General features: G+C 39.0%; 1 protein-coding gene across 3 annotated transcripts in view; it reads left to right on the top strand.

The window, feature by feature from the left end:
* The window catches only part of LOC125450806 (aminopeptidase N-like), a 128,374-nt gene extending 105,514 nt beyond the window's left edge, over nt 1-22,860 (top strand). The window contains exons 16-20 of one of the 3 annotated variants that reach the window (XM_059644683.1): nt 4,496-4,606; nt 9,046-9,207; nt 14,631-14,771; nt 16,082-16,160; nt 17,301-22,860. In XM_059644683.1, the coding sequence (XP_059500666.1) occupies nt 4,496-4,606; nt 9,046-9,207; nt 14,631-14,771; nt 16,082-16,160; nt 17,301-17,453 (646 nt within the window). In that variant the 3' untranslated portion in view covers nt 17,454-22,860. Of the gene's footprint in view, nt 1-4,495; nt 4,607-9,045; nt 9,208-12,902; nt 13,014-14,630; nt 14,772-16,081; nt 16,161-17,300 lie in introns of those variants that run through there. The other 2 variants (XM_059644684.1, XM_048527015.2) reach the window with 2 other exon arrangements.
* The last annotated feature ends 2,189 nt before the right edge of the window (nt 22,861-25,049 follow it).

Below are 25,049 nucleotides of genomic sequence, written 5' to 3'. Positions count from 1 at the left end.
TTTCCTTAAATAAGGGGACCAAAACTGCTCACTGTATTCCAAATGTGGTCTCACAAGTACCTTGTACAGTTGCAGTCAGACTTCTCTACTCTTTCTACCAAACCCTCTTGAAATAACGGCCATCATCCATTAGCATTCCTGATAACCTGCTGCACCTGTGTGCCAGCTTTCTGTGTTTCATGCACAAGTACCCTCTTTGTGTTGCAGCTTTCTGCAGTTTCTCTCCATTTAAATAACATTTTGTTCTTTAGTTCTCCCTTCCAAAGTGAGCAGCTTTGCATTTTCCCACATTATACTCCATTTGCCAAATTTTTTGCCCAAGTATTTCCTCTCTTTCTTAGTTCCATTAAAATGGAAACTAAAGGGGCTGTCTTGATACCTTGCAATCGATTGCTGCTTCCAGCAAGATATTCAGCTGGTAGACCAAAACAATTCTTCACTTACTTCCTGTCCTGTACTCAATTTTTGGATCTCACCCAAAACTGAGAACAACTAGGATAAGGAAATGAAATATAAGTTACTTCTATTTGCTATCCAAAGATATTGATTGGAAAGCAGGCATACACAGAGGAGAGGTGAACAGCCTATGGCATTATTCTTCCACTTCTTTAATCTGCATAGAGAATCTAGGGCAAATATATGGAACAAAACCATTAATTGTCAATGTCACACACAAAATTAATTTTAATTGTTTTGAGCTAAGTTTATGAGTACAATACAAAATGGTCTTTACTTTGGTAGTCTTGCTCAGAGAAACAATGGATGGTCTTAAAGGCTCATAAAACAGATAAACAGAGTGTGGCAGAAGGTGCTCTTCCAGTGATACTAGGCTGTGATATATTTTGGAGGTTGAAAAGAAGTAACTTTATCTTTCAGCTACACATGATGTTTGTGTGGCTGAGATTGAATCATTACTACTTTCCTGTTTGTGGGAACTTGCTATAAGCATATATACCACTGCATTTTACAATAGTTTTACATTTTCAAAGCACTTCATTGGCTGTAAATTTTCTCAGGACATTGTACGGTTATGAAAGGAGCTGTGTAAGTGCAAGTCTTTTTTTTTCTGATCTCTTCAGCAAGTGGAAAGGAAACAAAGTGTTAAACCCTATAGTCCAGAGTCAGTGACTGTAGAGTTTCCTCTTCAAATAAAATCCAGAAGAAAAAATAATTCCAGCAGATAAGTATACCCTTACATTAAGCTTACTTCCTGAATTAGTAGAAGCAAAGTTTTATTTTGGAATTTTATGTTAGTTTTCAGAACTTTTAAATTTAACACTTTGGTAACGTCTTAATTGAGCTTTGAAAGGATCTTGACTGTTAATTAACATCCTGGAGTTCATATTTGTTTTGAGTTAGAGACCAAACGTCTTACAAGAGCCTTAATGTTACATTCCCTTGGGATTCAAAGCATGCCTTCAAGGCTTCAAAATTTCTACAGTCTGTTTTCCAGTTCTTCAGCAAAATTCAGGGTTGTATGCTCTTTGAAATAGTCTCCTCCCAATTGTGGTAAGAGTATAGTAATGAAAAGCTGCTCAGGCTTGTTAAATAGCTGCTGTTACAACTTAATTTTCCATTGCACATGGAAACACTGCTCATTTTGTTTCATTCTGACTGGAGCAGGGAGAGGAAAAGCTGCAGCTTTTAGTGTTTCTGTGGCATAAAATCATACAATTCAGAAGAGGCCCTTTGGTCCATCAAGTCTGTACGACCAAAAATACAGTACTCCCTACACTAGTCCAACTTTACTGTACCAGGGCCATAACCTTAAACGTTATGACACATCAAGTATCGATCCAAGTACTTTTTAAACATTGTGAGGTTTCCCACCTCAACTGCTCTCCCAGGCAATGCGTTCCAGAGCCCACCACTCTCTGGGTGAAAAGTTTTTCATCAAATCCCTTTAAGCTTCCTGCCTTTCACTTTTAAATTATGCTCCCTTGTTATTGGCCCTTCAACTGAGGGCAACAGTTGATTTCTATTCATTTTGTCCATGTCCCTTAAGACATTGTACACCTCCTGTCAGTCTGGTCAAAATGGAATCATATGAGGTGACTCTAAGTTGGCTGCCTGCATTTTTTTTTTAGCCTTATGGTAGATGTCACATGACTCTAGCTGACCAGGAAGGACATTTGTACATGATTGCATTTCGACCCAAACATTTGTCATCATTCTGGTTCAATGCTAATGTAAAAGTAGTGATTTAAAAATTATTCAAAGATGTAGAATCTGATACTAAGATTAGGGGGTCTAGTGATAACATCAGTTAGATTTGCAGATGGCATAAACACAAAAGAAGCACTGCAAAAATTAATAGGAAAGATGTGTAAAAGCAGGCATGGACTTAGAAATGATAGTGAGTATAGCAAGACAAAAATGGCACCTATTTCAACTCACCAAAGAATATTCCCATATTCATCGAAGGAAAAGAACTAGCAAAGGTGCACATATTCAAGTATTTAGGTATTGAGCATTATAGCTGCAATGAAGAAATAAGGTCAAGGCTAGCAGTAGGAAAGACTATATTTAGAGTTGGTTGCTACCCCTAAGTTGAACAAACTATTCAACAGTGACTTTTGAAGAGCTTGACTTGTGCTGTTGTTTTAAATGGATGAGAGACCTTGTGAAAAGAAGAGACCAACTAGCTAGATAGTTTTGAAATGTGGGTTTGGAGGAGAATGGAAAGGATTGGCTGGCCAGCAAAAGTAAAATATGATGAAGTGCTGAGAGAGTCAATGAATAAAGATTTGCTGAAAATAATTAAGAAAAGGCAAAGAAACTAGTCAAGGTAGATCAGAAAATCTTAAAAAAGAAGAAGGAAGAGAATATCTATACTGAATGGCTTGCAAATTGAAAGAAGTCATCAGAAAATTGAAAGATTATCACAGGAGAATGTCGGGGAGCAGATTACACTAAAGGACCTACATTTGGGACATGCTCCCATGCTAATGATGAACCCATTACTCATCATCTTTTAATCTGTTTTATACACAATGGACTGAATGGCCTACTTCTGCACTGCATCATTAGCACAGAAAAACCATGTAGTGATTAATTAATTAGGTAAACCAGTTCAGTCAAGTTCTTGTACTATAGTAACACAGAGCATAAATATGGAGAATTTTGTGCAGCTAGCAAGTGGAGTGAGCGTGGTGGGTTAGGATTGCATTCAGTTACAGGTGCTAAAATGGTGCTTAATGGCCTGAATGGCCTACTCCTGATCTTCTGTTTTCGTGCTCTTGTGCATCACGTCAGAGCCAGCGAAGTCAGATTTCTTTTACGTTTCCCCAAATCCACCATCCATAAGATTTATCCTACGGTGGATAAAACAAAAAAGCCTGTGAAAATTTCAAGCCTTAATTGATAAAAATACATTATTATTTCAGATTAATCATATTTCACCTCCAAGGCTATCAAAGGTAGTGGTTTTGCTGTATGCTTCACAATATGGTGCAGCAAGGAACTTTCATATAAAATATTCACTAATAAATCTGAAAGAAAATTCAGGAAAATCCTCTTTCTCTATTAAAATATTGTATTTACTTTCAAATTGAATGGCCGGGGCAAATAGTATAGATACCTTTCAAGTGAGACTAGTTAAGTACATAACCTGGAAAGGAATAGAAAGATATACTGATAGAATCAAATAAAATCAGTTGGTTTGTGTAGTTCATAAATGCTAGTTCAGCTAGGCTGAAAAACCTGTTCTACTTTGTAATTTCTGTGTAATTCTACATCATTTAGCAATTTCCATGGTCTCAGAACATACCAAGCATTTTACAGCTAATTAAGTGCTTTTAATAATTAAGAAATTCTTTGAGCATGCAATGAAGTATAATATTGCAAAATAACTATATATTACATTTATTGAAAATAGTTTGTTTGGGAAAATATGGCATCTGTTTAATTTATTTATTGTCAGAACTGCAATTTTCTTGTGGTTTTGTTATTTAGCAATTATTTAATACTTGTTAATCTCTCACGGCATGATGTACAGAAAGTCAAAATCAAATATTGTGTTCAGGTCTCACAAGGTTTGAGGGTGGGTGTCCAAAGGGCATAACTGGAACCAGACAAGAGCTTGGACTAGGGTGTGGTGCAAAAGTGTGTAGCACAGAGATAGAGTGTAATATGACAGAGACACCACCCTGTCCAATGCTCCCCTCTTTTGGCTTTAATGGAAGGAAAACTAGTTCTATGGAGGTCGATCCATTTTTTTGAACTTAATCATAGAGTCTCATTACAAAGCTGAACATCTTATCTGAAGATTAGCTGAGGAAAGAGGAGAGGTGGGTGAAACTGCAGAAGTATCTAGTAGGCATCCTGGGGATGGAAACCCGAAAGAAGAGTTTTCATGCATTTTTAATGTTGCAATCAATTCATTAAAAAAATTAATAGATGTCAATGTAAGATATAACTTACAGTTCTTCTGTTCTAATACGATGTCTCCATATATAAATATTACTGACTTGCCTCTATCTACTTTGCCATCCAGAACAATATTCATTAGAACTCTTAAAAAATTGCATCTACTTGATCTAAAGGATTTCATGGATCGCGCAACAGATCTTTATTCACAACTGATGAGTAACCCAGCTAACAATACGTAAGTCTTGTGAAATTACAAAAAAGTCATTGAAATATTATTTTCAAAATAGCAACAAAAAAGGGACAAAATCAAAAGTTTAGGTTTTACTGGTTATATTTCTACCTTAATTTCTTTCCACATCAGCACTTTGTTGGTCACTCTAACCCATCAGATATGATAAATTACAAGGGAGTGCAAGGGACAAGGGGAATGGAACCCATGGAAGGGAATTTCCTCTTTACTGCTGCTGTTTCTGCTATACTTGGGAACCTGCACATGAGCAGTGGGACAGGGTCATTGGCAGTAAGTCTTCAAAGATCTTCAGAGATAATACAAGCTCAACTGATTTTTTTGATATTCTTTCCACAATTCTTAACAGTATAATGTACAACATCATTCATGGCCAAGGCAAGAAAATACATTGGCTTTCCTTGTGAGATTCTGTTGGCTCCATTAACTTCAGGTGTAGCAATGAATTCTCCACTGAGTTCATTGTCAGTCTCGTACAGGATAATGGAATGTTGCTGAGAAGTGAATCATGTTGCTAAAGCCTTTTGTTTTTGCATCCCTCAAAACAAACATAAGTATGTGAAATTTCAAACAATCAGACAAATTTATCTGAGAGGAGAAAATGAAGCTGATTGGTTGGCAAGTTGGCTCCATGGCCAAGGATTTGACTTAGACTAAGCAATGGGGACTAAAGGTTTCTCAAGATTCTGTGTAATTCAAAGATGTTACAAGACTTTGTAAGTTTGCATCCAAATTGGTGACATAGTGGACAGTGAAAAAGGTTATTTAAGATTACAAAGAGACCTTGATCAATTGGGTCAATGGGTTGAAGAGTGGTAGATGGAGTTTAATTTGAATAAATGTGAGGTATTGCATTTTGGCAAAACAAAGACAAGACTTATACAATTACAAATATGGCCTTGGATAGTGTTGTAGAACAGGGAGAACTAGGAGTTCAGATACATAATTCTTTGAATTTTGCATCACACATAGATAGTGTGGTTAAGAACGCATTTGGCATGCTGCTTTCACAGCGCCGACCTTTGAGTATAGGAGTTGGGATGTTATGTTAAAGTTATACAGGATGTTGGTGAGACCTCTTCTGAAGTACTGTGTCCAGTTCTGGTCACTCTGTTACGGGAAGGATATTATTAAACTGGAGAAGATTCAGAAGAGATTTACCAGAATTTTGCCAGGAATGGAGGGTTTGAATTATAAGAAGCAGCTGGATAGGCTAGGATTTTTTTCACTGAAGCATAGAAAGTTGAGGGCTGGGTGAACACAGCTGGTGAGGCAACATCAGAGGAGCAGGGAAGCTGATGTTTGGGGTCTGGACCCTTCTTCTGAAGAAGGGTCCAGACCCAAAACGTCAGCTTTCCTGCTCCTCTGATGCTGCCTGGCCAGCTGTGTTCATCCAGCTCTACACTTTGTTATCTCAGATTCCAGTGTCGGCAGTTCCTGCTATCTATTATTTGAGGGCTGACCTGTATACAGGTTCATAAAATGATGAGGGGCATAGATAAGGTGAATGGCAGATGTCTTTGCCCCAGGATCGGGAATTTCAAGATGAAGGGGTTTATTTTTAAGGTGAGAGAAGAAATATTTTAAAAAGGCATGAGGGGCAATTTCTTTTGCAGAGAGAGTGATTTGTATGTGGAATGAACGTCCAGAGGAAGTGATGGATGCTGAGGTCGTTATAACATTTAAAAGAGTTTAGGTAAGTACATGAATAGGAAAGTTTGGAGGGGTATGAGCCAAGTGCAGGCAGGTGGAACTAGTTTAGTTTGGAATTATAGTCGGCATGGATTGATTGCGCCAAAGTTCTGTTTCCATTGCTATATGACTGTATCCTTAATTTTCTTGACTTTATTTCTTGTTTGAAATCATTACCAGGATATATCTTTGAGTCATGAACAATTTTTGTAAACATTATTTATTATGCTTACTGAGAACAATTTCTTGTATATGAGCATACGTTACACTTAGCAATCATAAGCGAGCCACATTACAAGCTCAACCGATTCTTAAATTCATTGTAATATAGATATTTGTGCACTCGGGATTGTTCAGAAAATGTTGCGCAATTGTATAGTTACATTCAATAGTAGGCATACTTTGCATTTTGTAAGCACGAAAGTGTTATCTGTCAATTGCCTGTGGTCAACAAGCAAAGGAATGTGCTATTAGATTGTATCACATATCCGCCTATACAATGGCACAGAAATTCATCCAAATTGCTGTTCAATTGGCAGGACTTCTGTTTGAACTAACAGCAGCATCCTGCTGCTGAAAAATACCACTCACGTGGCCACAGCATGGTAACAATGTGAAATAAGTTGCTCAATATTTCATTCCAATTTTTCAGATACTTTGCCATCCCAGGATAATTTAAGGTAAATTGGACACTTCTCAGATCCAGAAGTGGTGAGCTGTCATCCATTCCCAAATCTGTGCAATAAGCAGTGAGTAATGATCTGATCAGGACAGCCACTTAACAGCAGGATAGTTTCAAAGCACTTGATTTCTGTATCAAGCATGCAAGCTGATTGAGTAGCTAAGCCCCTATTTGCAAGGTTGTTGCTATGGTCAATCTTGTAGAGCATAGAACTATATATATCCTAACATTCATATTGGCTGGTAGATTTAATGTGCTCCATCTCCTGCTCCAATTCATTTCTAAGATGGAGCAATTCAACACATCCCCTTTCCTTGACCTGGAATAGTTGACAAATCTATGAGTGGCTTCTCTACACTAAAAGCTAACCCATTGTCACCAGGCAATATCAGTCAAACTTGAAGTGGACCACAGACTACATCTTTTAAGTCTGCAAAGTGTCTGATCCATCTCACATTATTCTGGAAGAACAAGTATCTCAAAAAATTTTAATACCCAAGTGTTTGACCAACCCATAGTCATTGTTGCTTTCTCAATTGCAACACCTCAACAACTAAATCAATTTTCCAACCAACAAGCACCCCTTCCCCTGCGTATCATATTCTCAATAATTGGCTGATCAAATCAAACAGTGTATTATTCACAATATGCAAAGTATAGAGAGTACTCAAAAGAGTGCACCGAAAGTTACATAAACAACTAATTTCAGAAACACATTTAAGCTCATAGAGCGCAGCGTATTTATGCTTCATAGAAACAACATACATTCATTCACCTGTTCTCTGTGAACAAAAGGAATATGTTTGCTTCTTTTTTGAATTAGTTATCATTTTGGAAAGCCTTTAGTTCCCCGTTGCTTTCTACATCCCTAAGCCTTGGCCAAGCAGAGCCAACTTGCTAACCAATCAGCACCTCTTTCTCCAGTACTATAAATTGTTATGAATGTCTGAAATTTACCGTCTTGCTTTTTTTCTAAGGGGTACAAAACAAAACCTTCAACAATTCAATGTTGACTTCACAAGCTTCAAAATCTTACCCCCCCCCGACCTCATCCCAAAACCAGCCCAACTAGTCCCTGCCTCCCTAACCATTCCTCTCACCTCAAGCCCACCCCCATTTCCTACTCACTAACCTCATCCCGACTCCTTGACCTGTCCGTCCTCCCTGGACTGACCTATTTCCTCCCTAACTCCCCACCTATATTCACCTTCACTGGCTCTAACCATATCTCTTTGACCTGTCTGTCTCCTCTCACCCTACCTTCTCCTTTATCCATCTTCTATCTGCCTCCCCTGTCTCCCTATTTATTTCAGAATCCCCTTCCCCTCCCCCATTTATGAAGAAGGGTCTCAACCCGAAACGTCAAACTTTCCTGCTCCTGCGATGCTGCTTGGCCTGCTGTGTTCATCCAGCTTCACACTTTGTTATCTCCCTTCAACAATTCATCTCGCATTTCAACTAGGTTTAAATTTTGTACTGCTAAATAACTGATGATTGAAATGAAAATGCCAGAAAATGTTCTTTTAAAATTATGAAGGAGTTAGCACTGCTGCAGAAAAGTGGGCCCATTGAGCGACATTTAATCTAACGTGGGAATGCTTGATTCTGAACTATATTGGAGCTTTTGTGAATGGCAACATTTTCAACAAAAACGTCTGTGCATGTCTCGCTTCACACTTTGTCCAAGCAAAATAATCATTTATGGCATAAAATCTAAAAGAGTAATTGCAAACAAAAAGAGTAGTGTTTACAAAACATAGTTATTGGAGTTAATTTCTTCATTATCGAGGTATTGAACCCACTATTATCCACAACACTTAAATCTACAGAAGTTAATGCTAAAAGGAGCAATATTTTAAGTTTAAGGAAGTTTTATGAATTTGAGAAAACAAAGAATAGCATTTTTGCAAGGAAGCCTTACCTGGCAGGAAATTCATGTTAGAAATCTAGGCATAATCATCCGAAAGCTGCCACGAAATAACAAGTTAATTTTGTTGAATTTGAAAATGAACAACTGAAAAAAAAGGGCGTATTTTACATTCTTCTCTTTCAGAATTCCAAATTATGTCAGACGGTATATTTACTGTGAGGCCATTAGAGCTGGCACTGAAAAAGAATGGAACTTTGCATGGACGCTTTACCAGAATTCATCACAAGATGATGAAGGATTACTGTCTGCAATGGGTTGTAGTCGAGAACCATGGATTCTATCTAGGTATTGCCTTACCAGCATATAGCGATGGAACAATCCTGTGTGATTTCTTAACATCATTTGTCTTCGTCACTTTCCAGTATCTTTGCACTGGATAATATGCTTCTTGCTGGTGAATTTGCAGGGAGGGGCACCCAAAATCCACTGCTTACCTGCCCATTCTTGCCACCTCCATGGTTATATGTGGGATAGGATAGCCATTGGGATACTTGTCCACCCTTGAGCCAATTGAAGATCTTAACTGAGCAGTTAATGACTAATTAAGTGCCTCATTCTGCTACCATATTCTACATATGGTGCGGAGACTTACTGTATGGGAAGCCTAGAAATATTAGCTCTGCAAGCTAACATTGGACTAGTCATAGAAAGGAAACTTCACCTAGCTTTCCCAGCCCCACCCTTCCTCTCTTTATTTATTTCAGATCTCCCTTCCCCCTCCCCGATTTCTGAAGAAGGGTCCTGATGCGAAATGCCAGCTTTCCTGCTCCTCTGATGCTGGCTGGCCTGCTGTGCTCATCCAGCTCCACACTGTATTATCTCTTCTTTCTGAACCTGCTGGGAGATGTTAAATGATACGTGGCAGATACTGGGAGCAGAAACATATTTCCTCTCAACCTTTGGCTAAGGTGGAACACTAGGAACATATTGTCCCCATATATCCGGCCCCATTAAATCCAGCTCTTTTAGTGGCAATAGTGATCTAATTTCAAAAGTTATATCTCATAATTTTTGTAAAAAATCCCATTTATCATTATTGATTCATTAGCATTGTTTTTTAAATAATTGTTTCGAATGGCAGTATGGACACAATCAACTCAATTACTCAGTTTTTAATTAGACCCTGGACCAATCTCAATTCAGGAAGGAATCATAAGGCATTAATCAATATTCTGAAGAGAGGGGCACTGGACCAGAAACGTTAAGTCTGTTTTCTGTCCAAAGATGCTGCCAGGCCTATTGAGTTTCTCCAGGAATTTATTTTTGTTTGTGAATTCATGTGCCATATGTCCGTGGCAATTGCCCATTTGTAAATTGTCCAGGGAACCCAGTGTTTCATGTTAAGCTTTACTCATTGGTTTTGAACACAATTATAGACCTATTAAAATAATGTGACTATAGAAGGTTACAAAATTGGAAATTGATGGAAAAACTCAGCAGGTTTTGTGGCACCTGTGAAAGGAAAGCGAAGTCAACATTTTGCACCCAGTGACCCTTCCTTCTAAAAGTTCATCACTCCCCTTCTGTGGCAGTCATTTGTGTCCTGTTAACAATTGCATAATATTTAATTTTAAATCTTTACCTAAGGCAAAAATATAGCCTTGAGAAACATCCTAGCATTGCAATAGTAGAAAACATATAAATATATGTAAGGGATAGTTTCTTTTGACAGGTAACCTCATTGTGTGGTAGAAGGCAAATGTCAATCAAACATTTGTCTAATCTTCAATTCATACTCTAAATGAATTTGGTTTTGCAACAATTGTAAAGGCTCACAACACCATTCCTAATTAATATAAATAAATATACATACGTACTAATTAAATCTGATGTAGTCTTGGGGTTCCAAATGTTCTGGAAGTAAGTTATTTTGTAAATATAACTCAACATGACAGGTTAGTTCTGATATATCATCATCTCATGTTCCTGTGCACAGGACTAAGTTAAATGGCAGGTAATTATCTATTCAACCAACTAGCAATAATGGTAGCACAAAAGAATTATCAAAAGAGGTATACAGCTTTTTTTAAATTAAGTTACATTAATCTCAAACTTTCAAAAAATACAGGCAAAAAAAAGCTTCCTCCAGTAATTTGAGTAGAGGTACTCGAGCATATGGGATAGCTGAAAGTGTAGTTGTAAGACAGCCCGTGTACAGAAGGTGGAGCACAACTTATTTTGGTAACACACAGTCTACCAGGGTCAAAGCAGCAGAATGGTGGAGGAGAACTGTCATTTAAAAAAAAGCAAGCCATAAAGACTTGCAAACTGTTTATGTGAAAACTAAAATACACACCCGAATCCCCAGGCAAGTTTTCATCCCTCACCTGTTGGCAAAGTTTTTTGGCCCTCTCCCACTGAGCTAATTTTATTGGCTCCCCACGGCTAAGCAGACTTGCAGCCCTAAATTGTTTGTATCTTGGCTGATTACTCTTTATCCCTGTCATTCTTTGAAAATATTACAGTCAAGTTTATGAAAAAAAAAATGAACCCAGGTAGAGAGGTTGGTGTAGAATCTAATGCAGAAATCTTCATTCATCAAGAAAGAAAGTGGGAGATCAGTTACTTTGGATAAGCTCAATTGGACAACTGAAATATATTATTGAGGAAAGTAGGTTGTCTCTGGGCCCTATGAAGTAACATGACATTATACCAAACATAGGCAGCAAGCCTCCTGCTGATTATGACCTATCAACATACTCTCAGCTAGTGAAACTGTTCTGCTCCATGTTGAACACCAGTTGGAAGATGCAGTGAGGATGGTGAGGGTACAGTATATAGCCTGGGCGGAGACTTCAATATCCATCACCAAGAATTTCTCACCTATACAAACTGAGCTTGCTGGGTCCAAAAGGGCATTGCTGCTAGACTGGGCTTGTGGCAGGTAGTAAGCAAGGTGACAGCCTAGTGATATTATCACTGGGCTGTTAATTCAGAGACCCAGATAATGTTCTGGGAATCCGGGCTTGAATCCTGCCATGGCAGAATCCAATAAATATCTGGAATCCATTTTCAATTGTTGGGAAAAACCTGGTCACTAATAACCTTTAGGGAAGGAAACAGCTGGCATTACTTGGTCTGATCTACATGGGACTCCAGACCCGCAGCAGTGTGATTGACTCTTAGTTGCTTTCTGGGCAATTAGGGACAGGCAATAAATGCTGGCTTGGTGAGTGATGCTCTCATCCTGTGAATGATTAAGAGAGACAGAACAAAAGAGAGTGAAAAGTCTACTCACAAATGCATCTAACTATGACATTATCAAATAGAAGTGAGCACTCCATTGTCTTGTTGAATTTAAGTCCTGTCTTCACATTGAGGATACCCTCCATTGTGTGCACTACCACTGTGTTAAATGAGATCAGATCTACCAACTAAAAAGTGATCATTTATGAGATGCTGTTGGCCATCAGCACTATAGCAGAACAGTATTGAACCACAAACGTGAACATCATTGTCCCCATGTTCTTCACTCTGCCATCACCATCAAGCCAAAAAATCAACACTGTTTCAATCAAGACCTCAGGAGATCATGCCAGGAGCAGCACCAGGCATGGAATAGGAATGATTAAATGATCCCGCAAATACCATACCAGCTCTGCCAGCCTATCACATCCAATCATGAATGTTGTTGGACAGCTAAACAACTAACAGAAGATGGAGGGTCCATAAATATCCCCAGCCTCAACAATGAGACAGCCCAAAGACCAAAGCGCAAGTATTTGCAACGCCATACAGCACGATGTGTTGAGTCAATAGGTCCAGTATCGAGAAAATTCTGGAATTTACCCAACAATATGGGAAAAGACCCAAATATGTCCTTCCAACAAAAAGCAGGAAAAGTCCAACCCAGCCAATTTTCATTCAATTTACTGACTCTCAAACACCAGTAAAATGGTGTACAATGTCATCGCAGTATTATCAAGAAGCACCTGCAAGGAAATGACATGCTCACTGACACTCAGCTTGTATTCCACCAGGGTCACTTGGCTCATGACCTCATGAAAGCCTTGGTACAAACATGAACAAAAGAGCTGAACTCCAGACAAACAATGAGAGTGACTGTCTTTGACAACAATACAACATTTATTCGTGTATGGCACAAAGGAGTTCTAGCAAATCTGGAGTCAAAAGGAATGCAAGGATTGCTCTCTGCTGTTTGGAGTCATACCTGGCAAAAAGGAAGATGGTAATAATGGTTGGAAGTCAGCCATCTGAGCTCCAGGACATCTCTGCAGAGCTTCTTCAGGGTAGTGCCTATCTTCAGCTGCTTCATCAATGACCTTCCATCCGTCATAAGGTCAGAATTGGGGATGTTCACTGATGATTGCACATGTTCAGCACCATTCATGACATCTCAGATACTGAAACAGTCCACGTCCATATGCAATAAGACCATGTCAATATCCAGGCTTGATCTGACAAGTGGCAAGTACAGTCGCACAATACAAATGCCAGGTGATGACCATCTGCTGCACGAGAGAATCTGATCATTCCCTTTGAACTTCAGCATCAACAACATTCAAAAGTTTTGACACAGTTTAGGACAAAGCAACCCGTTTGATTGGTAACTCATCCACAAACTTCAACCTTCACTGTCTCTACCTCCAATACACAGATAACTGTGTTTACCAGCTCCAGAATGTATAACAGCAACTCACTCAGGCTTCTTCAATAACACCTTCCAAATTCATGACCTCGATCACCTGAAGGACAGAAGCAGTAGATGCATGGAAATGCTATCTTTTGCAAATTCCCTTCCAGGTCAGACATCATCCTGATTCGGAAATATATTGCTATTCCTTCACTGTTGCCAGATCAAAATTCTGGAACTCCTGAGCCGACAACACTTTTTTATGTCCCTACACCTCTGATTACAGCAGCTCAAAAACCCAGTTCACCACTACCTTCTCTAGGATAATTAAGGATGGGCAAAAAATAATCAATACCTATATCCTATTAACAGCTTCAAGAAATTTGTATGAATTATGATTTAAATATATTTTGCATGATATTGTATTTCATAGAGCTTTAGAATTATCATGATATATTTAGGAATTACTAGCCTTCAATATCAGTGGGCAAAGCCATAGGAAATAATGTATCTTAAAGAGATACTGTAAACCCTTGAAAGTTCGTAAATTTCCATAATGCCAAGTTAGATACTTGATGGCTGTTCTACCTTTATATGTACCGGGATTGAGGACAGGGCCTTTACACAGCTCAAGTCATGAATTACTTAATTAGATTTAGGTTTAGATTTTATTGTCATGTGTACTCAAGTATAGGGTACAAGAGTACAGTATAAAGTACACTGTTGCCGCACATGGCACCATCTTAAGTACAAAATCTCAGTTACAGACATACAGAAAAAAAGAAATAGGCTTGAAAAGTTCAGCTCTACAATCTTCTTAGCATAAAAGTAGAAAAGTAAAGAAATAGAGTTAAAATGTCAAGCACTACAGTCCTTGCTTGAGCCATAGGCCTGCAGATGCTCCAAGCTGGGCTTCCCCAAGGGGGCTGACTCACCCCTGCTCTGGGCGTGCTTTGACGCGCACTGGGCTAAGGCCTACCCAGGTATGCCAGGTTTTGCGCCACTTGCAAGGCTTTGGTGCAGACTGCCTCATCACCGCTGACCACTGCTTAAGAATAGATATGAGTGTCTCACTAAGCATAGAGAGCATAATTTTCAACGTTTATTTTTTCAGATATTTGCACTATACTCTGGATGAGTTAACAGTCTCTCAGAAGCATTCATATAGAGTTTATCAGTCGGTTGCAGAAAATCCAATTGGTTGGCCTTTAGTATGGAACTTCTTAAGAGCAAACTGGAATAGTATTAATACAAAGTAAGTCAACAAGTTTTATCTGTCGCCTGCTTTTAATCCATTTGCACATAATTTTAACAAATACAACTAAATATTTCTATTTGCAGGTTGTATCAATTACTAATAGTGATGGGTCAAGTGTAAAAATCTGCTTCAGAATTCTGTTTATATATTGATGCAGCAGGAAAGAATTTCCAATTGTGGATTCAGCAGTGCTTGTTACAATATTGACTCAATGGGTGGAAATTCACTGCCAAGTGCACAATTAAAATTTTGATGTAAAAACTTACGAATATAGGAATATCTGTAGCACCAGAGGAGGTCATTCAGCCCATTGTGTTTCTGTCATCCAAAAAAATCTACCCACCCTAAACCCACTTTCCAGGTCTCAGTTTGTAGACATGTTGGCTACAAGTGCATATTCAGGTACATTTTATATGCATTGAGGGGTTCTACCTCTGCTCTCCTTTCAAGCAATAGCATCCAGATCATCAGCACTCAAAGAGCAAGAGACTTTCTCAAAGCCCCTTAAATTCTTCTGTTCATTGCTTTGATTGTACGTCACTTCATTTTTAAGGAACCTGAGAGGAAAGGGCTGCATATTGTCTCCAAGGGAATTCATCTGTTATTTCTTTGAAGTCTTCACAGCTCAAACTCTGAAACGTTGTGACATATTTCCATTTCTAACATTAACCAGCTTAGGAGCCTCTGAGAAAGCCTGTTCATGTGGTGTTGAGTTGTCAGCAAGTTTGCATTGAACAATCAAGACTAGTAGGCACTAAGTTAACTTTGTCCAAACTAGTTACATGTAAAATTGCAACCAACAGTAATTTGAAATTTTCATTCCTAGTGTCCGAAAGGGATGCAAATCCAGGTCTTGATGGTGAATAGCTAATGCCTGCAGTAATTTAAATTGAGTTTTTCAGGTTCACAACATGTCTTACAATGCTTCATGCAAATGAATGACACAAAATGAGATAAATGACCAGTTTTGATTGAATGAAATTGCTTAAGAAAAAACATGCTGGCCAATGTATCAGAAAGTCTCCCTGCACCCCTTCAAATAGTATATGGGACCTTTCCTGCCTGCTTAGAAACAGCTCTACGCCTGTTTAAAAATACAGCACTCCCAGCAACGCAATGATTCCTCAATATTGCTTTGAAGCATGAATTTATATTCTGTATTAAAATCCTGGGTAAGATTTAGAGGCACAACCTTCTGATTCCTGCGCAAAAAATTATTAAGTGAGGCAAGACAAATTAACAATATTCTTTACATATGATTATTGTTATTATATTAATATTTCAAATTGCCTTTGTCCTTATTTTAGCTCTACCTATTACCTTGAACTGATAACTTTACTTCAAGTAGTTGGTGAAGGGCTCCTAACTGATTTTGGATTACAAGAGGTATGAAAATTTAACATAAGCTTTGCAAATATATATGCTGTACTACTACTATTGAATACGATATTTAAAAATAGCCTAAATATCTCTTAATTAACTTCACAGCATAAATCTGTCAATTTGATTTGACTTATTGTTTGATTTGATTTATTGCTCTCACATGTACCCAAGTACAGTGAAAAGTTTTGTTTTGCTTGCAGCACAGGCAGATCATAGCATACAAGGACATAGAGATCATAGAGATAGTAAGAACTGCTGATGCTGGAGTCTGAGATAACGCATTATGGAGGTGAAGGAATATCAGAGCAGCATCTGGAGCAGCATCAGAGGAGCAGAAAAGCTGACGTTTTGGGTCGGGACCCTTCCAGATCCACATTGTGTTATCTCATACAGGTCATAGGGTGTTTAGACAGAGTCAGGCATACCAAGTTACGGCTGCACAGGAGGTGCGCAAAGCACGATCAACATTAGATTTGAAATTAGAGGGATCATTACTGAGAATTGAGTTTTAAAAGTGAGGAACACTTGTAAGAAATGTGAGAGTAAGTCCTGCTGTAGGGAGCTCACAAAGAGTCACCCAGTGTCAGCGTCATCTTGAATCCAGTAAACCTTAGCCTAAGCATAGCAAGATTGTGTAGTATTGGAGGAGGCTACAGATGGAGGGATGGTTAGACCTATGAATCAATTTAAACATGAGGATGCATTTTAAATTTGAGGTATTGGGAAACTAGAGCCAATGTAAGTCCTTTAAAATATAAGTGTTGAACAACTGGGAAAATCCAGCAGAGGAATCGCACAATGCAGTTTTAGAGGATCAAAAACTTCACAGAGGGAGCGGTGGATGGGAGATGACCAGAACAGTGGCACAATAGATATATCTGAAAGTGAGATAGGCACGGAAGGTTCCAGCAGCAAATGAACAGAGCTGGGGCAGAACCCTTAAGGTAGGAAAAGTATTGTCATTGCCAATTTCTTCTGTTGCTGAGATGACTAAGAATACAGCACAGTGGGAAAATCCACTTCATACTGATTAATGTAAGTTTTCTCAAGAAACCCAAAACAAAACAATAATCATTAATGTTCTATTACAATTGCATATGTTTCTATGACAGCTATTCCTAAATTTGCATCTTTCTTTTATAGTTTGAATTATTCCTGAACAGTACCATTGATGAAGGAGAATGGGCAGATATGGTTGAGCAGATCATCGATCTCTCACAGGATCTTTTGAATTGGAAGAAGAAAATTCACATCGAAGTTCACAATTGGTTAAGTGAACATATACTTGCAGACTAAATCAGCACCAAAATTCAGGAATACAGTAAGGGTCCATTCGCTTAAACAAAACTGTTATTTTCTCATGAATCAATCCCAACCACCTAATTTGCACTATAGCTTTCACGTTTTCTTTCTCCAAAGGTCTCTTTAACTTATTTGTGCTGATAACTTCAATCACCTTTCCTGTTAAGGCGACTGCGCAATTCTAGTATTAGTTGAGAGTAGCAGATATGCTTGACTTCTATTCCAGATATAAAAGCTCAATTTTAACTTGTTCACCAGTATGTATTCCTCACTTCAATAAAGAAAAACAAACTGGCACAAACATTATTTGGCAGAATGTTACTGGCCCTGGAGAGGTAGGAATTGAGGTGGCTTGGGGAAGGCTTTGTATGTGGAATGTGGCTGCACTAGGTCAGCTTCTTGTTGTCTTCCCACCTTCAATGAATGTTACCAGATGCTGACAGCAGGAACCATCAGCAGTTGACAGATTACCAACAATTATTTAATGACAAACTGACAATTGTTTCACTGCATTTTCCAACCGCTTGGAGCCATCCGTGTAGCAGCTGAGGAATTTGAGGAAGCTGTCAGACATGGTTGAGGAGCGTTCATGGAGACAATGTGGCAGCTTTGTGGTCACAACAAAGGCTTTTCATTCAAGGTGTGTACAATCAAAGGAAAAGCTTCATAGAGATGTCCAAGTACAAATGCAATATGCTGGAGGAGGAGTTGAAGCCAATGGGAAGTGATGGACATCCAGCGCCTGTAACTTTAAAGGTGATGTTTGTACTTAAAAGATTTTGCTCGTGATTCATTCCTGGTGCCATGTGGCTCCATCAGTTAGCAGCCCTTTGCTGCAAAAATCGCACATGCCATGAGGCTGACCCATATATCCAGTTCACAATCAATAGGACCAGTCAGGCCTAGACAGGAGTTACTTTGGGGCTCTGGCTGACATTTCCTCAGGTGCATCAAATTATTGGCTGTCTTCATGTAGTCATTAAAGCTACCTCAGAATCTGTGAACAGGAAAGTTTTTATAGTTTGAATTATTCCTGAACAGTACCATTGATGAAGGAGAATGGGCAGATATGGTTGAGCAGATCATCGATCTCTCACAGGATCTTTTGAATTGGAAGAAGAAAATTCACATCGAAGTTCATTTGTTCAAATCATTTGTGATCACTGTGACGGATCAGGCATGTCCCCAGTGCCTCAGTTGTTCAGGCCAGCATGCCTTCATGCTGACTGTAGGGGACGAGGATTATTCCCTGAACTCACAGCTTCTGACCCCTGTACACAACCTGAACACAAGTCAGAGGACATATAAAACTTCCATCATATGACTACAAGGGCCTCCATCAAGTAGGTCATTGGCCTCTTGAAAGGTTTAAATGTCTCTGAAGACATCAAGAAGACATTTGTTTCAACTTCAAGGATATCCGGTACATTGCAGAACCTGTTACTCCATTGGGAGTAGGGCTAGGCACTGAGTGAGCCCCATCCTTTCAGGAAGAGGGAGATAAAAACGAGGTGCACCAATATATGTCAACTGAGGGGCCCAGCACATAGGTTAGTGACATGCACAGCAGGATGGATTTATGATTCTTTGATCACCAGGCATTTCACTTTAGGACAAGTGCATCAGAAATACTTTGCACCTCTCTATAACATGGTCGTATATGTAAATTCTATCAACACAGATGCTTAGGATGCCCTTAATATTACATACCATCCAATGATTTGATTCCACATCAGGTCACTATAAACTGTTGTTTAAAATTAAAAATGTGAGCCTTTATACATTGAATGCCAAGCACTTTAACTCTCATTAAATATGAAGTGCTACTGCAGTTAACTAATTATTCTCATCCGGTCAAAATATAAGTGTAAGTTCCCCCATCCAATCACGCATTCACTTGCAAACATTTCTATCAGTGTTACTGCTGCACCAGATGCTGACGAGATGTTGCCTGCTGCCTTTCTTGCTCCAGTGCATTAGCTGGCAGTAGTTTGCAACTTTGGGGGCCTCTCACATTAGAGTCACCTGTATCTGCGCAGGTTTCACATCAGTCATCAGACCAGCATGCAGCTTTTATATCATCATCAAATGGCCAAGGATCTACCTTTGATGATCAAAGCACTTTGTAATGAGCCGCTATTACCTTCTGCTTGCCCTCCCTGAGCCTTTTCAGATCCCTTGAGTCTTAATTGTTTGGTTTCAATGCCTGCCAGCAGTAATGCCTCTGACCCCTCACCTCAGCCCACTCCGCAGGATCAGGCAGCATTACGAGCATTCATGCAAAGCCCATTGCAGTGCTTTGTTCCATGTACATTTCCATGAGGGTTATCATTTCTGATTGGAAATTCACAGCCTCTGTAAACTCTACAGATTTCCCACTGTTGCTGAAGCATCGACTTCTTTGCTGATGATACCCGGGGCTTGTCATCTACACGGAGCTGTGCACTAGTGGATCTCTTCTCATTTTAGCAGCTACACCTGCCACTGCCTCCGCTTCTCATCCTGCATGTTTGTGCTGACCAAATTGTTATGCCCATTCCACACTTTACAGCACTTCTATCCTGGTCATTCTAAGAAAGTGTAAATGTGTAGCATAGTGCCACTGGGAGGGTATGGTGTAGCAGCCATTCAGCAATCTGAATGTAGCAGTCACCCATCGCTAATCATATAGTTTAAAGAACTGGGCTCCTCATATAGATTTTGGTGCTTGCTGTTGCCTCTTATCCCAGCCCATGTATCCTGGGTAATTTCTAATTCATGCCTGGGCTTCAATTTTCCCATGTTAAATGGTTCTCACTCTTTCAAACTGCAGCAGGTAATTACGTTTCTTCCAGCACAGGATCTGTGTTCTTTCAACATCCATTTCAGTGCTTATGCAGCAACTCCAGGTATGCTTTCTGGTTGAGACCAGCTGCCTTCTCTACTCAACTGCTGGAATCAGAGCCTGAATCTTGGAGCAACCCCAAAAGTTGAAAACCCAATTCCTTTACTGTTATACTGAATTTTCTTTGCTGTTCTCTTCTGTTAACATTGTCTACAATTAAATGAGCAGGGCTACACACAGTATCTTAGATGCATTGATCCATGCCTTAAATTGCAACAAAATTACCTCTTTTAATCATGCAACATCCAGAATTTTGCCATTTTATCTGCAGTTGTGCATTCTACTTATTGTTTCTTATATTTATCAATTATAATTCCAAAGCATCTTTTTCTTGACAGCACTCTCCATTTCACATACGTTCATTCTTTAGATTCTTGGTCTTGTATAAACCAGTTCAAAATTTAATTGAATCTATTGTGTACAGGTTAAAATCATTCTGACTCTGACAAATATTTTCTTCATCCATCGCCCCAGGTTCTTGCCACCTCCAGGGTTCTCTTCCTTTTCTATTGCAAGATTCCAAACCTACCTTTCCCTGTAAACTCCAGCAGTTAGCCACATGGGACTGCCTGCAGTCCCAGTGGTGACCAGTGATCCCAGTGGTGCTACTGGAACTAGAGCTGCCAGCCAATCAAAGGTGGCAGTGTTTCCCAAGTGTGTGATTGAAGCTCTGCCTCCAGCCAATTAAAACACCAGCCAGTGTTCCTAGCTGCGAGGCAGTAGGCATCAATAGGGGCAAAGATCTAGTCTTTTCTTTTTTTTAAATACAACTTTCCATCTAGCAGTATATATATTTCTTAGTTTATAGCCTTATAATAATATAAATGTGTTGAATGTTTTCTGAAAATCTGAGTAAATGCTATCAACATATTCATTTTGATCTCTGTGCCATTAATTTCTTCTAAAGGTCCCAGCAGGTTAAATAAGGAATATCTCTGCTTTCATAATCAATAGTAAATTGTACTTTGTCAAGTTTCCAGCAACCAGAGGTTATATTTCACTTGCTTCTTTTGTTTTCATCGAAGAACAAAACCGATGTTGTCCATTTTACAAATGCATTTATTTATTGCCCTGCTTAATAGAAGAAACCATATTCGAAAAATTACATTAGTAAACAAATACTTAGTGTTACATGGCCATGAAATTCCCATAAGCCTTGCCTACCAGGAGCTACCAGCCTCTGTTTGCGCAACAGAGAATCATTATGTGGCTGCACCCAAGATGACAGGAGCTGCTTCCTGTATTACACTCACCCAAGACCCAGGATCAAAAATTGATCAGGCACTTGCAAGAAATGGTGGGTGGGTGGTTGTAAAATAGCTTTATTGGCAGCAAGGGCAGGGGCATGACTCTCAGCAAGATCCCTCTCCCCAGTCTCCACAATGCTGGCTTCCTCAATCATGCACTGAGTGCCTTGCAATGGAAGACTCTCTCCAGCCTCCCCTAGAAATCTCCAAACATCCTTGACTGGGTTTATGTTCTGAATTTGCATTTAACAAGCACCCCACCCATCTTCCTGTTTGATTAGATGCTCTTCCTGCCACCAAACCCACCATTCAAGAGGATATTAAATTTCCTGTAGTTTGAAAACTGCTTTCCTGCTACTTACTTTATATTTTCTACCTCTTTCTTGTTGTTAGAATATCCCATTGTTCCTAGTGTGCATATCACTGGCAGAGCTTTGCAATGTAGCAAGGAACCGAGGGGTATTTTTAGCATTGGCCAATTGTACAAATGGGGAGATATCAGATTGACCACTGTTACACACTTCTCCTGATTTATGTGTCCTAGAAGTCTAGAGAGAAGAAAATTAATGACATGTATAACAGGCAATTGATCTATGTCAGCTTGTTTACACATTCACCAAAAGTTAAACTTACCTGCCTCATCAAAAATATCCCTGATTCATTACTTCTAATTTTCTGATATGCTGTTTGCCACATGCAATATCTACCAGTGGTGTGGAGTCTCAGAAAATGTATTTAATTCAGCTATCTTTTCTTTCTATTCCTGAAAAAATGAATATGAAATAAGAGTTGAATAACTTTACTGTTTGCCCAATCATTTTGTATTTTGTTTACCAAATGTATAAATGAAAAATCTTTATCTTTACTTGAGGTATTCCCTTAATAGTAATTTTGATGTTTCATCTGCCAAATTTCTTTCACTTGTTTTTGCATGTTTTTACAGTATACTTATACAGTATGATATGCTGAACAAGCACCAAGAAACATTGAATTAAAATTCACTTCAAATTGTATCTTTATTGTATTTTTATTATCGAAGACATTGTATCTTCTTGAAATTCTGTCCAGGAAGTGATTTTAAAAGTATATTTATTGAGCACCCACAATTTATACTGTTGATGAATGGTTTTTCAATCTTAGGACTCAATAATAGGTACGGTATCTATTGTAATTAAAGTATTTTAACAAAGTAAAATATTACTGACAAAAAGTTCAGTTTATAAAGTGTCATTTTTGTGCACATAATAGCTAATGTTCATTTACAAAATAAAGCCAGAAAGATTGAATTCTGACAGTGAATATAGTGAGCATTGATTTAAACTTTAATACATAAAACTTGTGCATTAGCTTTTCTATTTTAAACTTGAATTTTCCTACAAGCATTTCTATTGACCTTTTCGTAAAATAGGCAGAATCTTGAACTCAGCCCAACACATTCATCTTCAAATTTCAGTTATGCCAAGAGTGAACTTCTCTGATGAACCCATTCTTGTTGATTTGGGGCAGCATTGACCGTGGTGTCCATTGTCAGCTTGTTAATGAGAATCTTCAGTTGTATAGGATTGCTGTGGTGTAATTACCAGCGCTGGTTTTGAAAGGCTGTCTGTCAGATTGTGGTAATTCTGAGGCATACATCAATGAGTGCTCAGGAAGCAAATTCAAAAATAAACAGCATGTTGAAAATGGAGAAAGGAAGTAAAGGTACTGAAGATTACCTGTTCCATCTCTAGGACTAAAGACCAGTGCCAGAGCAATGATCTAGTGAAAGTTAGCAAGGCACTACAAGACTGTTCTCACTTTTTCTTTCCTGGATACCCTGGGCGTCAATAGACTAATCACCACAGGGCAGGTTTTTACCAGAGCCTGCAGAGTCACAGCGAAGGAACTAAAAGTGGACATCCCACATATTCCGAACCAACACTCCACTCCTGGCCCAATTAAAATCCACATGGCCAATTATACCCTACACAGCGAGTCTGCCAGCCAATTGATACTGCAGAGAATTACACCTCTAGGGTGACTCGTCCAGTGACTTTCGGTGGTGTAAGGGAGTGCCTGTTAATGCCAAGTCCTGTGCTAGTAATAACCCTCTGGAGTCATCAGCAAGGCAAAAGAACATTCAGCAAGACAAGATCTGGCAGAGGATCTAGGTGGTAAGGGCACTCTGGCAAGGTCAAGGGAGGAGTCTATCCAAGCCATGAATGCTGTGGTCCCTCATTGCATCTGTGGCTAGAGAAGCAGAGTCAAAGTTTCAAGTCGAGCATGCCACTTGAAGAGTACTTTATTGTACAAAGTTAACAGCCTGCCATATGGGAGTAATAGAATTTTTAGTCATTAAATTGATACATCATTGATAATCAGAAAATTATGTAAACAATGCACATGATCTTTAGGCTGATCTTGGAAGAGTTTTTATTGTCAGGTAATTACGTGTTTAGGCAGAAATAAAGAATGAAAGATTCAAGTAACATCTAATTTATTATCTTTGCTTCTAAGCATATGATTATCTTTGCTTTGAAGCGTATCTCACCCAAGTGTCCTTGAAGCCAGAACATCCCTGGGGGTGAGGTACCACTGCCCAATGCCTGAGACCACCACAAAAGGAGGGATTGTATGATTTTATATTCATAACTGGAAACTTATATCAGATATTTTGGTCCAAATATTTCTGTTAAAATAATAGTGAGGCTGAGATGATTTACATCCGTTAATCAGAACTATTTTCCTTTGTGCTTGCTATGACTCCAACCAATGAAGACCTTTGCCCCTGATTTTCAGTGGCTTCAGTTTTTCTAGGTCACCTGATGTCATATTCAGTCAAATGCTGCATTGATTTCAAGGGCAGTCATTCTCACCTCATTTCCAGAATTCAGACTTTTTGTCCACATTTGGGCAAAGGCTGTAAAAAAAGTTTGAAGGTGAGTGGTCTTGGCAGAAGCTATATTGAGCATCAGGGGAAAATACAAAGTTTCTGGTAAAGCCCGGCAGCATCTGTGAAGAAAAAGTCAGAGTTAACATTTCGGGTCCGGTCACCCTCCCTCCGAACCCAGTTTTGAGGTAGGGTCACCGGACCTGAAACGTTAACTTTGATTTTTTTCTTCACAGATGCTGCCAGACCTGATGAGCTTTTCCAGCAACTTCTATTTTTGTCCCTGATTTACAGCATCCACAGTTCTTTTAGTTTTTATTCAGCATCAGGGAGTAGCCTATTGCTCAGTAAGTGACCTTTGATAGCACAGCCCATAATATCCCTCATCACTTTTCTGATGATTGAGGTTAGACTCATGTGGTAATTACCAGGATTGAATTTATCCTGTTTGTTGATCTCAGAAATAACTGAGCACCTTCCCACATTGATGGCAAGATACTAGTTTTGTAACCACACTAGAATAGATTGGCTGGAAACACTTTGTGTCATGGACTACAATTTATCAGTACTTTTGAGCTTTGACAGGGCCT

Source organism: Stegostoma tigrinum, chromosome 3 (assembly GCF_030684315.1).
Source record: "Stegostoma tigrinum isolate sSteTig4 chromosome 3, sSteTig4.hap1, whole genome shotgun sequence".
NCBI classification, from domain to species: Eukaryota; Metazoa; Chordata; class Chondrichthyes; order Orectolobiformes; family Stegostomatidae; genus Stegostoma; species Stegostoma tigrinum.
Note: the sequence above shows the minus strand (reverse complement) of the source record. Positions and strands in the feature narration are given on the sequence as shown.